Source organism: Callithrix jacchus, chromosome 5 (assembly GCF_049354715.1).
Source record: "Callithrix jacchus isolate 240 chromosome 5, calJac240_pri, whole genome shotgun sequence".
In the NCBI taxonomy this organism is placed as follows: Eukaryota; Metazoa; Chordata; class Mammalia; order Primates; family Cebidae; genus Callithrix; species Callithrix jacchus.
This window is the reverse complement of record NC_133506.1, coordinates 131,209,726-131,226,956: the sequence shown is the minus strand read 5'-3', so window position 1 is coordinate 131,226,956 and position 17,231 is coordinate 131,209,726. Positions and strand designations below refer to the sequence as shown.

Below are 17,231 nucleotides of genomic sequence, written 5' to 3'. Positions count from 1 at the left end.
AGGATGTTTTGAGCCTGTGATTTGAAACATAGTAGTTAACATACTGCTCATTATTGGGGCCCTGGGCTCTTTTAGAAACCATCTGCATTGCATGGGTGGAAGTGGGCCTCTGTGGGCCAACAGTACCATGTAAATATACCCTTACTAATGAAGCTTTCTCACCTTCCTCATTTTGTCTTGCATGAAAAAGCAGTCTTTTTTTTTTTTTTTTTTTTTTGAGGGGCATCTTGTACTCAGTGGCTGCCTTGAAGCTCAGTGCTGCCACCTGCCGGATTGATTTTCTGAAGCCTTTAGTTGTAAGACTGAAATTAAGGAGGGACTCATTCATTCATTGAACAAGCACTCCGAGAGTACCTTTTTAGTGCTGGGCAAGGTGAACAGGTTAGGCAGAAGCGCCCTCGCTGGGCTGGTGTTTTAGCCAAATATCCTATGACAGACCCTGTTAGCTACTACCAGACAGTCACGCTCTTGCCAGTTTTGCCAGCCAGTATAAAAGGGTGAAATCTGGTGATGGAAACACTTTTGGGTCTCAAAGCCTGGACCTCTTTTATTGTCCCAGTATGTCCTTTTGCTCAGAGACCTTTTCCCTATGAGTGGAGCTAAAATTCCTGAGCAGAAAACATGACTTTGAAGTATTCCCAGTTACGAGAGAATTGTTGAAAGTATTTCCAGCCCTCCTCACCTTCTTCCAGCCTGCTTTTCTAGTCTTTGAATATCACATGTAAGATACTAATTTTTGATTCAAAGGAAGTTAGGTCACACTCCTTTGTCTTAAGTAAGAACATGGTTTATGTGGTAGGGTGCAGGGCACATGGACTAACCCTACAGACATCTTCAGAAGTAGAGTGAATGGTGGCCTGTCCCTGTCTGGTGAGAGTTTTTCATGTTGTGCTGGTGCCCATCAGTCATAGGAGGTGTCTGTCCCAAGGACACGCAGTGAGGAGATTTGTTGTCTGCTGTCACTGATTGTGAAGACATCTCTTATGTGGGCAGATAGCCCTCGATTTGCCAGGATAGATCCTCACTGTGTGCTCTCTGTTCCTCCAAGGTTTGGAAATGATGTGCAGCACTTCAAGGTGCTCCGAGACGGAGCTGGCAAGTATTTCCTCTGGGTGGTGAAGTTCAATTCTTTGAATGAGCTTGTGGATTATCACAGATCTACATCTGTCTCCAGAAACCAGCAGATATTCCTGCGGGACATAGAACAGGTGCCACAGGTAAGCCTCATCAAGATGAGATGGGTATCATTTTTAGCAATTAAGAATAGCTCCTCAGGCCAGACGTGGTGGCTCACACCTGTAATCCCAGCGCTTTGGGAGGCCGAGGTAGGCAGATCCACGAGGTCAGGAGATCGAGACAAACCTGGTCAACATGGTGAAACCCCGTCTCTACTAAAATACAAAAAATTAGCCGGGCATGTTGGCGCATTCCTGTAGTCCCAGCTACTCAGGAAGCTGAGGCAGGGGAATCACTTGAACCTGGGAGGTGGAGGTTGCAGTGAGCCAAGATTGAGCCACTGCACTCCAGCCTAGCAACAGAGCAAGACTCCATCTCAAAAAAACAACAAAAGAAGGAATAGCTCCTCAGTGTATATTCCTGTAGGAAAAGGTAGGCACTCCTCAACACGCATGCGCCCTTCAAGGATTGCCGCTGGGGCTGTGCTCATTACTGAAAATGTTACCCTCCATTCACACTTAAGATTTGTTGATTCTGGCCCTGCCTAATAGGTCACGCCTGTAATCCCAGCACTTTGGGAGGCCAGGGCAGATGAATCACTTGAGATCAGGAGTTTGAGACCAGCCTGGCCAACATGGTGAAACCCCATCTCTACTAAAAATACAAAAATTGGCTGGATTTGGTGGCTCACACCTATAATCTTGGCACTTTGGGAGGCCGAGGCAGGCGGATCACCTGAGGTCAGGAGTGTGAGACCAGCCTAGCCAACATAGTAGTAACCCATCTCTACTAAAAATACAAAAAATTAGCCAGGCGTGGTAGCACGTGCTTGTAATCCCAGTTACTTGGGAGGCTGAGGCAGGAGAATCACTTGACCCGGAAAGCTGAGGTTTAGTGAGCCTAGATCACACCACTGCACTCCAGCCTGAGTGACAGAGTCTCAAAAAAAAAAAAAAGAGTTGTTGTGTTACATACAAGGTTTTTGCTTTTCCAAAGGCAGTGTGTGGCCAGTTTGCCAGTATCTAGGGAGATGGTCTTTAACATGCCCTCCCAAAGATCCTATCCCTGGAAGCAATTATGAGGAAAACTATGCTTGTGAGGGAGTGGGGCCGGCACCCGTCCCTACCCCTAGTGCCCTGGTTATATGGGTGGTTACAGCCCCTTATGTTTTTTGAGCTCCAGAACTTTAGACTCTAACACCTTAAGGGTGTTGTAGAAGGGATTTCCAAATCCTGGGCTAAACACAGACTGCTGCTTTTGAAGAACTTTCCCCTCCACTCACGGCATGCCCTCTGCTTAATACATCGGCACAGTTGGCCAGTGTCCTCCAGGAGACATACTCCAGTATTTTTTTAGCATTGGGGACAGATCACACTAAATCCACTGAGCTTGTAAACTTAGAATAGTTAAAAATAAACAGGTTGGGAGATGGGAGGTGATTTTAGGAAACGTGGAGAATTTGGCGTGCATTTGTTCCCCCTGGAGCCCATCTGGCCTCGGAGGTGCCGGCCACAGACCAGGAATCCAATGTGGGTTTTCCCTGCTTCTGTTTTGCAGCAGCCGACATACGTCCAGGCCCTCTTTGACTTTGATCCCCAGGAGGACGGAGAGCTGGGCTTCCGCCGGGGAGATTTTATCCACGTCATGGATAACTCAGACCCCAACTGGTGGAAAGGAGCGTGCCACGGCCAGACCGGCATGTTTCCCCGCAACTACGTCACCCCCGTGAACCGGAACGTCTAAGAGTCAAGAAGTGATTATTTAAAGAAAGTGAAAAATGTAAAACACATACAAAAGAATTAAACCCACAAGCTGCCTCTCACGGCAGCCTGCGAGGGAGTGCAGAACACCTGGCCGGGGACCCTGTGACCCTCTCACTTTGGGTGGAACTTTAGGGGTGGGAGGGGGTGTTGGATATAAAAATGCCAAAACTTACCTATAAATTAAGAAGAGTTTTTATTACAAATTTTCACTGCTGCTCCTCTTTCCCCTCCTTTGTCCTTTTTTTCATCCTTTTTTCTCTTCTGTCCATCAGTGCATGACGTTTAAGGCCACGTATAGTCCTAGCTGACGCCAATAATAAAAGACAAGAAACCAAGCGGGCTGGTATTCTCTCTATGCAAAATGTCTGCTTTAGTTGGAATGACTGAAAGAAGAACAGCTGTTTCCATGTTCTTCGTATATACACACAGAAAGGAGCGGGCAGGCGGCTGGATGCCTTTGCTGTTTAGCTTCCTCCAGAGAAGGGAGCTCATAGGAATCTGCCTCCAGCCCAGACCTCCCATGTGTTTTGCCCAAGTTGGATGTAGAGTGGAGTAGAAGGAAAGCATGTTGCTGCCTAAGTGGCTTCCCAAGAAAGCCCACCTGGACCAGGTGTGGTGGCTCACACCTGTAATCCCAGCACTTTGGGAGGCCGTGGCCGGCAGATCACGAGGTCAGGAGTTGGAGACCAGCCTGGCCAACATAGCAAAACCCTGTCTACTAAAAATACAAAAATTAGCTGAGTGTGATGGTGTGTGCCTGTAGTCCCAGCTACTTGGGAGCCTGAGGCAGGAGAATCACTTGAACCTGAGAGGTGGAGGTTGCAGTGAGCCAAGACCACACCATTGTACTGCAGCCTGGGTGACAGAGCGAGACTATCTCAAAAAAAAAAAAAAAAAAAAGTCCACCTTTCCTCTTTGCCCTTCTAATGGTATTATTGAGCATGTTGTTTTTTCATAGTGCCTTTTTCCTTATTTCAAGGGTTGCTTCTGAATGGTGTTTTTTTTTTAATTTGTTTTGTTTTAAAATAAGTTAAAAGACAGTCCAGAGGTTTTCAGCCAATTTGTCTCCTACTCTGTGTAAATATTTTTCCCTTGGGGCAGGGGAACCAGGGTAGAGCAAAGGAGACAAGCAGAAGTGGAAGGTGAGGCATTCTCCTGCTTGTACTAAGCCAGGAGGCTTTAAGCTCCAGCTTTAAGGTTTATGAGCCCTTTGGGGTTCAGGGAGCTGCTTGCCCAAGGTGCACTGTGCAGGGCTTCTGGGGCAAGAGGGAAGGTGACCGCCCAGCCCTCCATATCCCACTTGATCTGGCTTACAGGGAGTCGGAAACCTGTCCTCACCATTTCGGGGGGTTGTGGCCCCCACCCCATCCCTACATGCACCCCTGGAACCAGCAAGTCTCAGACAAGGAGAGAGAAGGAGGAAGTCAATGGAACACGGTCTCCAGTTGTAGCAGGTTTCACCCTATTCCTATGCTGGGGTAAACAATGAGTATTCACTTTTCACTTGTCTTGCTCTTGAGATTCAGTTATGGCTTTCATCCTGTGTCCCCCAACCTGTCCAGGTGAGCATGAGGGCAGCACCGGGAAGCAGCAGGAGGGCAGCTGGTGCCTCCCTTCCTGGGGGCTGTGTTGACCACTGCTCCCCACCCCTACAGATGAAAGGTCAGGAAGCAGGGAGAATTGGAGAAAGCAGGATTGGAAAGCCAGTAAGACCAAGACCGCTGCAGAGCTCTCTGTCCTCTCCACTTCTGGTCCCCTGGAGTGATGTGTCTGTAATCTTTTTCTCCATCCAAACCCCTTCCCACAACAAAAGCAGGACTGCCTCCCTCTCTCCCGGGAGTTAGTGACAGCCTTGGGCCTTTGGGTCCCAAAGCAGCCAATGGGAGTCTCCCTCCAACTCTGGTTATGGACAGGGACTAGGCCTGGATAGCTTGCTGTGTGCCATGGGGCAGCAGCTCTTCTGGGCAGAACCTGTCCCCACCTCCCCTCCCTCCCTCTCATTCTGCTTCTCTCCTGATGATAAAAGGAATCTGGCATTCTACACCTGGACCATTTGATTGTTTTACTTTGGAATTGGTGTATATCATGAAGCCTTGCTGAACTAAGTTTTGTGTGTATATATTTAAAAAAAAATCAGTGTTTAAATAAAAAGACCTATGTACTTAATCCTTTAACTCTGCGGATAGCATTTGGTAGGTAGTGATTAACTGTGAATAATAAACATACAATGAATTCTTCACTTGGAATCTTTTTTTCCCCTTGCCTGCCTTAAAAATTTTAAAACAGCATCAGGGAGTCAGGAATCTTGGTTCCTTATTTCAGAGTCACCCGGCTTACACCCCCTAGGAGAGCATGTGGAGCTCACAGGCCCTCCTGGGAGCGATGCCCACAGTTGACTCTCAGGAACTCCTGGGGAACCTATTAACAGTACAGAATTGGAAACCCCGCCTCACACCCTCGGACACTGCGTTTGAAGACACACTCCTGTTTCTGATGTAGAGAAACCACTGACCATGCTTTGGGAACTCTGGTCTAGACCAAGGGCTTTGGGAGGATAAAGAGGTTGGCTTTGGTTCTCCTGTTCTGTGTTAAAGAAGGACGTATCTGTGAAGAAACGGTTTTAATAGGCTAAGTATTTAAAACGATTGCTCAATAGGCTGCTTTTAGGGTGAGACTAGGCATGTTTACACACACGTTGGCTACAGAGGCAAAGAAGACTGAATAAAAAAGAAGGGGCCGGGCGTGGTGGCTCAAGCCTGTAATCCCAGCACTTTGGGAGGCCGACGCAGGTGGATCACAAGGTCAAGAGATCGAGACCATCCTGGTCAACATGGTGAAACCCCGTCTCTACTAAAAATAAAATTAGCTGGGCATGGTGGCGCGTGCCTGTAATACCAGCTACTCAGGAGGCTGAGGCAGGAGAATTGCATGAACCCAGGAGGTGGAGGTTGCGGTGAGCTGAGATCGCGCCATTGCACTCCAGCCTGGGTAACAAGAGTGAAACTCTGTCTCAAAAAAAAAAAAAAATGAGAGCCAACCGTCTTAGCTCATGCCTGTCATCCCAGCGCTTAGTGAGACTCCCCACCTGTACAAAAGGTAAATTAGCCAGATGCAGTGGTGCATGCTTGCAGTCAAAATTACTTGGGAGGCTGAGGTGGATCCCTTGAGCCCATGAGGTCAAGGCCCTGGTGAGCTGTGGTTGTAGCACTGCACTCCAGCCTGGGTGACAGTGAGGCGTTTCAAAAAGTAATAAAAGGCCAGGCTCAATGGCTTATGCCTGTAATCCCAACACTTTGAGAGGCCGAGGCAGGTGGATTGCTTGAGCTCAAGAATGCCGGACTAGTCGGGCGCAGTGGCTCACACCTGTAATCCCAACACTTTGGGAGGCCGAGGCGGATGGATCACGAGGTCAAGAGATCGAGACCATCCTGGCCAACATGGTGAAACCTCGTCTCTACTAAATATAAAACAAATTGGCCGGGCGTGGTGGCACATGCCTGTAATCCCAGCTACTTGGGAGGCTGAGACAGGAGAATCGTTTGAACCCAGGAGGCGGAGATTGCGGTGAGCCGAGAATGTGCCATTGCACTCTAGCCTGGGTAACGAGTGAAACTCCGTCTCAAAAAAAAAAAAAAAAAGTACCAGACCAGCCTGGGTGACTTGCTGAAATCCCATCTCTACCAAAAATTAGCCAAGTGTGGTGATGCACACCTGTGGTCCCAGCTACTCAGGAGACTGGTGGGAGGATAGCTTGAGCCTGAGAGGTGGAGGCTGCAGTGAACTGAGATCATGCCACTGCACTCCAGCCTGAGAGAGTGAGACTTGTCTCAAAAAAATAATAGCCAAGAAATCTCAACTTGTATTCTTCTTGGTGTAGCCACACTGAGCAGGAGAGTCTCGATCTGCCACCCAGACTGGAGTGCTGTGGTGCATCATAGCTCACTGCAGACCCAGTCTCCTGGGCTCAAGTGATCACCTCAGCCTCCCAAGTTGCTGGGACTACAGGCATACACTACTGCACCTGGCTAATTTCATTTTTTTCTGCAGTGGGGTTTATGTTGCCCAGGCTGGTCTCAGACTCCTGAGCTCAAGAGATCCTGCCATCTTGGCCTCTCAAAGTGCTGGGATTCCAGGCGTAAGCTGTGCCTGGCCTAGGGCATTTTCAACTCTCCCCTGCAGCAGCCTTGTGTGAGAAGAAGCTTGACCCAGCAAGGGTCAAGGCTGCTAGTCCTGCGGTCCACTTGGGCTGGCCTCCTTGAAGCTGAACAGAGGTTTACAAAATGGCGCTATTTAATTGAAAAGGCAGGCATGGTGACTCATTTGAGGCTTTTGGCTCAATTTGTCCCCTCCACTGCATTTGAATAATTGTTTCAGAATTAATGGGAAAACCACTGCTTTTGTGTGATCAGCAGATAGGTCACACATTTGCTTTTTTTTTTTTTTTTTTTTTTTTTTTTTTGAGATGGATTTTTGCTCTTGTTGCCCAGGCTGGAGTACAATGGCTCGATATCGGCTCACCACAACCTCCACCTCCTGGGTTCAAGTGATTCTCCTCCCTCAGCCTACCAAGTAGCTGGGATTACAGGCATGTGCCCCCACGCCTGACTAATTTTTTGTATTTTTAGTAGAGATGGGGTTTCTGCATGTTGGTCAGGCCGGTCTCCAGCTCCTGACCTCAGGTGACCTGCCCACCACAGCCTCCTAAAGTGCTGGGATTACAAGTGTGAGCCACCACCCGCCCGTCTGGTCACAGATTTCTAAATGACTGTATCTCCCTCAGAAATCTGTGATTCCTGGGAAGGCATCTGGGCGGGGCGCCTTGGGAAGCCTCCCAGCATCTTCTAGGAGCCCTCTGGCCGGTGAGTAGAGGGGAGTTGCTCAGTGTGTCAGGAAATGCTAGAGGCGGTCGGATGGCCTCACTCTTTAGGGCACCTGACAGACTTCCCTCCACTCAGTGACCTGGGAGCCTGTGACAGGCTTATCTTCAGACTGTCACTGAGTTTGAAGGAGATGGTGAGCCACAGCGCAGGGCTGTTTAGGTGGTTTCTGAGCCAAGGGCCATGGTGCAGGCTGCCTGCCTTCCCTGGGCACTAGTTCTGCTTAACTGCTCACGGAGTGGGTGACCTTCAGCCCAAAATCCTCGCTTTGGCCAGGCGTGGTGGCTCACACCTGTAATCCAAACACTTTGGAGGCCAAGGCGGGCGGATCACCTGAGGTTGGGAGTTCAAGACCAGCCTGACCAACATGGTGAAACCCCATCTTTAAAAAAAATGAAATTAAATTAAAAAACAAAATGCTCACTTTATGGAAGTTCCTGGATAACTAGAAAAAGAAGAAAGTGGACCTTTTTTATGCATCTTGGAAATACTTTTTTTTTTTGAGATGGAGTCTCCCTCTGTCCCCCAGGCTGCAGTGCAGTGGCATGATCTCAGTTCACTGCAACCTCCATCTCCCGGGTTCAAGCAATTCTCCTGCCTCAGCCTCTTGAGTAATTGGAATTATAGACTCCTGCCACCATGCCCAGCTAATTTTTATATTTTTGGCAGAGACAGGGTTTCACCATGTTGGTCAGGCTGGTCTCGAACCACTGATCTCAGGTGATCCGCCCACCTTGGCCTCCCAAAGTGCTGGGATTATGGGTGTGAGCCACTGTGCCTGGCCCCATTTTGGAAATACCTTAACTCAAGTTATGTGTATGCATAATACAAATTCCCCAGACCAGAGCCCCATTTTACACTCATGAATAAAGAGAAAGATGAGCATGGCCTAAGGTGTTCATTGGGAGCTTCTGAGGCTTAGTCCCAGTCTGGTGGGGTCCTGACTCATCCTTGCAGTCAGCTGTGCCAAGGCAGATGAGTCATGTACTCACCCCCTGGAAGGCTGGCATCATCTTGAATGATGGCTGTCCTTGAGATACAAAACTTGGCCTCCTTACCTGAGGTCAGGAGGTCAAGACCAGCCTGGCCAACATGGAGAAACCCTGACTCTACTAAAAATACAAAAATTAGCCGGGTTTAGTGGCACATGCCTGTAATCCCAGCTACTTGGGAGGCTGAGGCAGAAGAATTGCTTGAACCCAAGAGACAGAGGTTGCAGGGAGTTGCAACTGTGCCATTGTACTCCAGCCTGGGCGACAGAGTGAGACGTCATCTCTAAAAAATAATAAAGAAGGCCGGACACAGTGGCTCACGCCTATAATCCCAGCACTTTGGGAGGCCGAGGAAGGTGGATCATGAGGTCAAGAGCTCAAGACCATCCTGGTCAACATTGTGAAACCCCCTCTCTACTAAAAATACAAAAAATTAGCTGGGCATGGTGGCGCGTGCCTGTAATCCCAGCTACTCAGGAGGCTGAGGCAGGAGAATTGCTTGAACCCAGGAGGTGGAGGTGGAGGTGAGCCGAGATCGCGCCATTGCACTCCAGCCTGGGTAACAAGAGCGAAACTCCATCTCAAAATAATAATAATAATAATAAAGAAGAGTACAATTCTGTGTGCCAACAGCACTGATAGATTGCTATTACATGATAGTGCATTTCAAACACTACTTTTAAAACAAACACTTAAAAGCCATACTATACTCCGTCCAAAAAAGAACCTACTAAGATGTATTTTAAGTCTTGACTTTGGTCCACCCATGAGCAACACTGGTCCTAGATCTCCAAGGACAGCCTGCTTTTTTAACATTCCTGGATTGGGTTGAGAAAGCACAGCAATTGCAGCCTTTCTCTGAATGAATTGTGGTGTCAGCAGTGTTAGCCTCCAAAATAGCAGCTGCCGGGTCCTGAGTGCTCACTTCGTGCTAGCCAAAAGAGACTTTATTTTTTTGAGACAGAATCTCACACTGTCACCCAGGCTGTAGTTCAGTGGCACGATCTTGGCTCACTGCAATCTCCGCCTCCTGGGTTCAAGCAATTCTCCTGCCTCAGCCTCCCAAGTAGCTCCTGCCTCAGCCTCCCGAGGACTACAGGCGTGCACCACCATGCCCAGCTAATTTTTTTTTGTATTTTTAGTAAAGACAGGGTTTCACCATGTTAACCAGGATGGTCTCGATCTCTTGACCTCGTGATCCACCCGCCTCGGCCTCCCAAATTGCTGGGATTACAGGCATGAGCCACCGCGCCCAGCCGAGCTCTGTCACTTTCAGGGCAGCTGAATCTAGTCCTGGTACCCCATCATTCATGACTGCCTACCAAGCAGCCAATCCCTGCAGTCCTGACATCTGCAGAGTCCCCACCACAAAGGGGAGCAGGCCAGGTGCAGTGGCTCATGCCTGTGATCCCAGCAGTTGGGAGGCCAAGGCAGGTGGATCACCTGAGGTCAGGAGTTTGAGACCAGCCTGGCCAACATGGCAACACCCCATCTCTACTAAAAATACAAAAATTAGCCTGGTGTGTGGTGCATGCCTGTAATTCTGGCTACTAGGGGTGCTGAGGGAGGAGGATTGCTTGAACCTGGGAGGCAGAGGTTGCAGTGAGCCAAGATCACGCCACTGCACTCCAGTCTGGGCAACAGAGAGACTCCGCCAAAAAAAAAGGCAGGGGAAGCAAAGAAAAGACTTCTGTGGACATCTCCCATCTTCCTCTACTCAACCCTGCTACGTACATAGTTCTCTGCTCCCACGATTCCCTGTCTATAAATACTTTCATGGGTGGAGGCAGATGCGGATGTGGAAGGGGGAAATCACTTCATTCTGAGCCACTCTGGATGCTGTGTCATCTCCATCCCTGCAAGCTAGTGTCTCCTGAGCCGTCGAACACAGGCCCGAGTGCTGGAGACAGAGATGCATAAGAAAGTTACCAGGCTGGGTGTGGTGGCTCACACCTGTAATCCCAGCGCTTTGGGAGGCCCAGGTGGGTGGATCATGAGGTCAGGAGTTCGAGACCAGCCTGGCCAACATGGTGAATCCCCATCTCTGCTAATAATACAAAAAATTAGCCAGGCTTTGTGGCAGGCACCTGTATCCCAGTTACTCAGGAAGCTGAGGCAGAAGAATTGCTTGAACTCAGCAGGTGGAGGTTGCAGTGAGCCAAAACCTCACCACAGCACTCCAGCCTAGGCAACAGAGCAAGACTCCGTCTCAAAAAAAGAAAGAAAGAAAGTTATTAAACACTGGCCCTCAGGGAGCCGGAGATACCATGGCAGATACTGAGCAGTAATCCACCCTGAATGAAGCTGGAGGAAGGTGAGCAGAGGGACGAAGACGTGGGGTCAGGAGAGACTTCAGAGAGATGGTGACTCCAGCGCTCTTCTCAGATGGGGAAAGGAGGGAAAATCATGAACGGAGAAGCATGTGAGCATCCACCAAAGATAAAACACCGAGTGTTAGCGGGGATGGAGAGGAGCTGGAACCGCAGAACTTGCCTGTAGGAATGTGTTAATAAGATGCTGCTGGCCAGGTACGGTGTCACACCTGTAATCCCAGCAGTTGGGGAGGCCGAGGTGTTCGGATCACTTGAGGTCAGGAGTTCGAGACCAGCCTGGCCAACATGGCAAAACCCTATCTCTACTAAAAAAAAATATGAAAATTAGCCGGGCATGGTGGCACATGCCTGTAATCCCGGATACTCAGGAGGCTGAGGCAGGAGAATCGCTTGAACCTGGGAGACAGAGGTTGCCGTGAGCTGAGATCACGCCATTGCACTTCAGCCTGGGAAACAAGAGCAAAACTCCATCTCAAAAAGAAAAAAAGAAAGAAATCAGCTATTGAAAGTTATTGGACAGTGAATCCTCTTTCTTTCTTTTTTTTTTTTAATTTTTGTTTACTGGTGTTTGAGTCATTTGCTGAGTAAATCTGAAAGAATAGAAAAAAAAAAAGGAACTATTGCAGACGCACCCCATCTCTGGCCCCTGCAGCCTGTCAGAACTTCCTCCAGAACCCTCCAGCAGTGGCTGGTTTCTCACGATATCCTCAGCCTTGTAGCCCTATTACGTTTTAAAATGGACCAGGCATGTTGGCTCACGCCTGTAATCCCAGCACTTTGGAAGGCCAACGTGGGTGAATTGCTTGAGGTCAGGAGTTTGAGACCAGCGTGGGCACACTCTGTCTCACTTAAAAATAAATAAAATGGGCTGGGCGCGGTGGCTCAAGCCTATAATCCCAGCACTTTGGGAGGCTGAGGCAGGTGGATCACGAGGTCAAGAGATCAAAACCATCCTGGTCAACAAGGTGAAACCCCGTCTCTACTAAAAATACAAAAATTAGCTAGGCATGGTGGTGCGCACCTGTAGCTACTCGGGAGGCTGAGGCAGGAGAATTGCTTGAACCCAGGAGGCGGAGGTTTCGGTGAGCCGAGATCGTACCATCGCACTCCGGTATGGGTAACAACAGCAAAACCCCGTCTCTAAATAAATAAATAAATAAAATGGCCAGGCATGGTGGCTCACGCCTGTAATTCCAGCACTTTGGGAGGCAGAGGCAGGTGGATCACCTGAGGTCAGGAGTTCGAGATCAATTTGACCAACATGGAGAAACCATACATCTATTAAAAATACAAAACTAGCCAGGCGTGATGGCGCATACCTGTAATCCCAGCTACTCAGGAGGCTGAGGCAGGAGAATTGCTTGAACCTGGGAGGTGGAGGTTGTGGTAAGCCAAGATCATGCCATTGCACTATGGCCTGGGCAACAAGAGTGAAACTCCATCTCAAAATAAATAAATGAATAAATAAATAAATTAAAATGATGGAGACTTATTTTCATACAAAAAACTTGCACATGAAAGCTTATAGCAATTTTATTCATAAATGCTAAAGCTTGGAAGCAGCTAAGATGTCCTTTAACAGATGAATAGATAAGCAAACTGTGTGCTGCATCCACACCATGAAATGTTATTCAGCACCAAAAAGAAAGGCACTAACAGGCTGGGAGAAATGGAAAACCCTTAGCTGCATATTGCTGAGTGAAAGAAAGTCACATCCAAGAGGGCAAGAATTCTGATTGGGTCACTGCTGAATCTCCAGCATCTAAAACAGTGTCTGGCCAAAACACCCCCTCAATATTTGATATATTTTTTTAAAAGGCCAGGCATGATGGCTCAAATCCTTGATCCCAGCACTTTGGGAGGCTGAAGAGAGACGATTGCTTGAGGCCAGGAGTTCAAGACCAGCCTAGACCACATAGTGAGATTCCATCTCTACTTAAAAAAAAAATAGAGCTGGGTGCAGTGGCTCATGCCTATGATCCCAGCACTTTGGGAGGCTGAGGCAGGCAGATCACCTGAGATCGGGAGCTTGAGAACAGCCTGACCAACATGGTCAGGCTACTAAAAATACAAAAATTAGGCAGGCATGGTGGCACATGCCTATGATACCAGCTACTTTGTTGGTGCCCCACACGTTCAGGAACCAGACTGAACTGGAGAGATCCCAGCTGGTGATCCCAGGATGCCCTTGCTTCTTATACCTTCTCAGGCACCACCCAAGACCTGCTTGAGCAGCATAAGTGTCCCTAGGTAGGAGGTAGTCTGCATTTTAAAATAAGCATCCTGCCAAACACAGTGGCTCACACCTGTAATCCTAACACTTTTGGTGGCTGACCCAGACAGATTGCTTGAGCCCAGGATTTTGAGAACAGCCCGGGGAACATGGTGAAACCCCATGTCTACAAAAGCACAGAAAATTCACTGGGCATTGTGGTGCATACCTGTGGTCCCAGCTACTCAGGATGCTGAGGTAGGAGGATCGCTTGAGCCTTTGAGGTGGAGCTTGCAGTGAGCCCAGATTGGGCCACTGTATTGCAGCCTGAGTAACAGAGTGAGACCCCGTCTCAAACAAAAAATAAATAATAAATAAAATAAAAACAAGCATACTAGTGATTCTTGTAGCAGCTGAAATTGAGAACCACTTGGGATGTTTATTAAAAATGGAGATTAGGGCTGGGCACAGTGGCTCACCCCTGTAATCCCAGCACTTTGGGATGGCAAGGCAGGCAGATCACCTGAGGTCAGGAGTTCAAGACCAGCCTGGCCAACATGGTGAAACCCCATCTCTACTAAAAATACAAAAATTAGTTGGGCATGGTAGCGAGTGCCTGTAGTCCCAGCTACTTAGGAGGCTGAGGCAGGAGAATTGCTTGAACCTGGGAGGTGGAGGTTGCAGTGAGCTGAGATCGCGCCACTGCACTCCAGCATGGGCGATGGAGTGAAACTCCGCCTCAAAAACAAAAATGCAGATTATTTTTTACAACTGTGGAGGTGCAGAGGCAGCAAGGCTTGACCTACCCTGTAGTCCGACTCCTTCATCTGCCCCGATGGAGGAACTGTAGCCCAGAGAAGGAAAGCGACTTGCCAGAGACACACAGCAAGTTGCCTTCTGACTTTCAGGCCTCTCACAGAGAGCTGACCAACTCACTCAGTAAGAGACTCATTTGCCTCAGAAGCATCAGCTCAAGCAGCTGCTAAATACCAACTCTATTTGCTCAATGTCAAGGAGATATTTACTCCTTCTGACGAGGCGGGGGAAGTCCAAAGGAGCTTTTAATAGGCCTCTTTAGGGTAAGTGTTGGTGAGGTCACAAAAGGATACACTTCCCCAAGCTGACAGGAATGGTTTCCTTCTGGTTTCTCTTTTCACATTTACTAAACATATTTAACTTAACATGAAATGGCTACATTTCAAATATGCAAAAACTACATTCTGGGTAAACCCAGGAAAACTAGCATCTACCACCAGTTTCATCTCATTCCAGCCACCAATTTGCCATCTGACCTTGAGGGACTGCAGGCACATCTCCTAGTCCTTCTGGGCCCCGGCCAGATGAAATGACCCCCAGGAATCTTTCCAGTTCTGACGATCTGTGGTGCCCTGCGGCTCAATCACTCCACGATTAGCCTGTAGTCAAAGGTCCTTCCTGGCTTATCTGCTGACTGGCCTTTGAAGAGGCCCATTCTAAAATGTAGGTTTGCTCTAGTTCAGGAAAATAAAGCGGGGCCAAAGATCTCCTGAGCCAAAGAGATGATCTGGAAAGAGGTTAGCAATCAGTCCACAGACTGACCTGAACAACAGACATCAAACATGAAGGCTGCGCTTCCATGGGGAAATAAGGCCAACCCTTAGCGAAGAGACAGAGGAAGAGAGGGAGGACAAAGAAGCCCGAAGGCCACAGTCAGGGACACTTTCAACTAGAACAGGAAGTCACATTTCTTTTTAAGGTTCTGCCCATGATGGGCCACTTTAACATATTTTTTTTTTCAGATGGACTCACTCTGTTGCCCAGGCTGGAGTGGCACGATCTCAGCTCACTGCAACCTCCTTCTCCCAGGTTCAAGTGATTCTCCTGCTTCAGCCTCCTGAGTAGCTGTGATTACAGGCATCCACCACCCCCAGCTAACTTTGGTATTTTTAGTAGAGATGGGGTTTCGCCACGTTGGCCAGGCTGGTCTCAAACTCATGAATTCAAGTGATTCACCCGCCTCTGCCTCCTAAAGTCCTGTAATTATAAGCACAAGCCACCGTGCCCCGTCCACCTTAAGAGCTTTTTTTTTTTTTTTTTGAGACCAGAGTCTGGCTTTCATTGCCCAGGCTGGAGTGCAGTGGCACGATCTCGGCTCACTGCAACCTCTGCCTCCGAGGTTCAAGCGGTTCTCCTGCCTCAGCCTACTGAGTAGCTGGGATTACAGGCTCCCGTCACCATGCCCAACTAATTTTTGCACTTTAGTAGAGAGGGGGTTTTGTCATGTTGGCCAGGTTGGTCTCAAACTACTGACCTCAGGTGATCCACCCACCCCGGCCTCCCAAATTGCCAGGATTACAGGCATGAGCCACCACACCCACCAACATCTTTTAACTGTCCTTTTTCTATGTAGACAATGCTTATCATTACTTGCATTGAATGAACAAGCAAAAGTCAACATTTTGTGTACATATTAACTAATTTTCAACAAACATGAGCAAAGCAATTTAGTGAAGAAAGAATAGGCTTTTAAACAAAAACAGGATTCCATGTACTAGAATGATTAGCCATCCACATGCAGGGAAAAAAGAACCTCAGTATCTCATACCAAACAAAAATTAACTAAAAATGGATCCGAGACCTACATGTAAAACCTAAAACTGTAACATTTCTTTTTCTTTTTGAGATGCAGTCTCACCCTGTTGCCCAGGCTGGAGTGCAATGGCGCAATCTGAGCTCACTGCAACCTCTGCCTCCCGGGTTCAAGCTATTCTCCTGCCTCAGCCTCCCGGGTAGCTGGGATTACAGGCTCGCACCACCACACCTGGCTAATTTTTGCAGTTTTAGTAGAGGTGGGGTTTCACCACATTGGCCAGGCTGGTCTCAAACTCGTGACCTCATGATCTGCCTGCTTTGGCCTCTCAAAGTGCTGGAATTACAGGCATGAGCCACTGTGCCTGGCCAAAGCTGTGAAATTTCTATTAGAAAACATAGGAGAAATTTTTTTTGTTTTTTTTTTGCAATGGACTCTTGCTCTGTCACCCAGGCTGGAGTGCAGTGGCACCATCTTGGCTCACTGCAACCTCTGCTTCCTGGGTTCAAGCTATTCTCCTGCCTCAGCCTCCCAGGTAGCTGGAACTACAGGCACACACCGCCACAACTGGCTAATTTTTTTAGTAGAGTCAGAGTTTCACCAAATTGCCCAGGCTGGGCTTGAACTCCTGAGCTCAGGCAATCCACCTGCTTTGGCATCCCAAAGTGCCAGGATTATAGGCATGAGCCACTGCATCCGGTGAGAAAATCTTTAAGAGCAGGCAAAGATTTCTTCGGTATAGGCCAGCCATAGGTAAAGATGGAGTCTCGCTGTAGTTCCCAGGCTGGAGTACAGCAGCTGTTCACAGCCACTATCATTGTGCACTACAGCTTTGAACTTCTGGGCTCCATGGATTCTCCTGCCTCAGCTTCCCTAGTAGTGGGAATGCAGGTATGTACAGTGGCTCATGCCTGTAATCCCAGCACTTTGGGAGGTTGAGGTGGGTGGTTCACGAGGTCAGGAGTTCAGCCTGACCAATATGGTGAAACCCCATCTCTACTAAAAAAAGAAAACACACACACACACACACACACACACACAACAAAGAATAGAAAGAAAGGAAGAGGAAAGGAAAGGAAATAAAAGAAATTGCATGTAAAAAAAGTAACGTGGAGAAAAATGCTAGATTTTTCTCTTTTTTTTTCTTCAACGAGAAGTTCAGTCCAAAAAAAAAAACACGGTAGATTTTTAAAAGGAGTTCCAGTTGAAATGTATGGTTGAGATCTCAATTCTTTTTTTTTTTGAGACAGAGTCTCACTCACATCCAGGCTGGAGTGCAGTGGCACAATCTCAGCTCACTGTAACTTCT

At 48.2% G+C, this 17,231-nt stretch overlaps 1 protein-coding gene across 1 annotated transcript in view; it reads left to right on the top strand.

Moving 5' to 3' along the window:
• GRB2 (growth factor receptor bound protein 2) overlaps window positions 1-5,178 on the top strand; it is an 84,815-nt gene extending 79,637 nt beyond the window's left edge. The window contains exons 5-6 of the mRNA XM_002748733.6: window positions 1,049-1,217; window positions 2,734-5,178. Of these exons, the coding sequence (XP_002748779.1) occupies window positions 1,049-1,217; window positions 2,734-2,919 (355 nt within the window). The 3' untranslated portion in view covers window positions 2,920-5,178. The remainder of the gene's footprint in view (window positions 1-1,048; window positions 1,218-2,733) is intronic.
• Window positions 5,179-17,231: the final 12,053 nt, after the last annotated feature.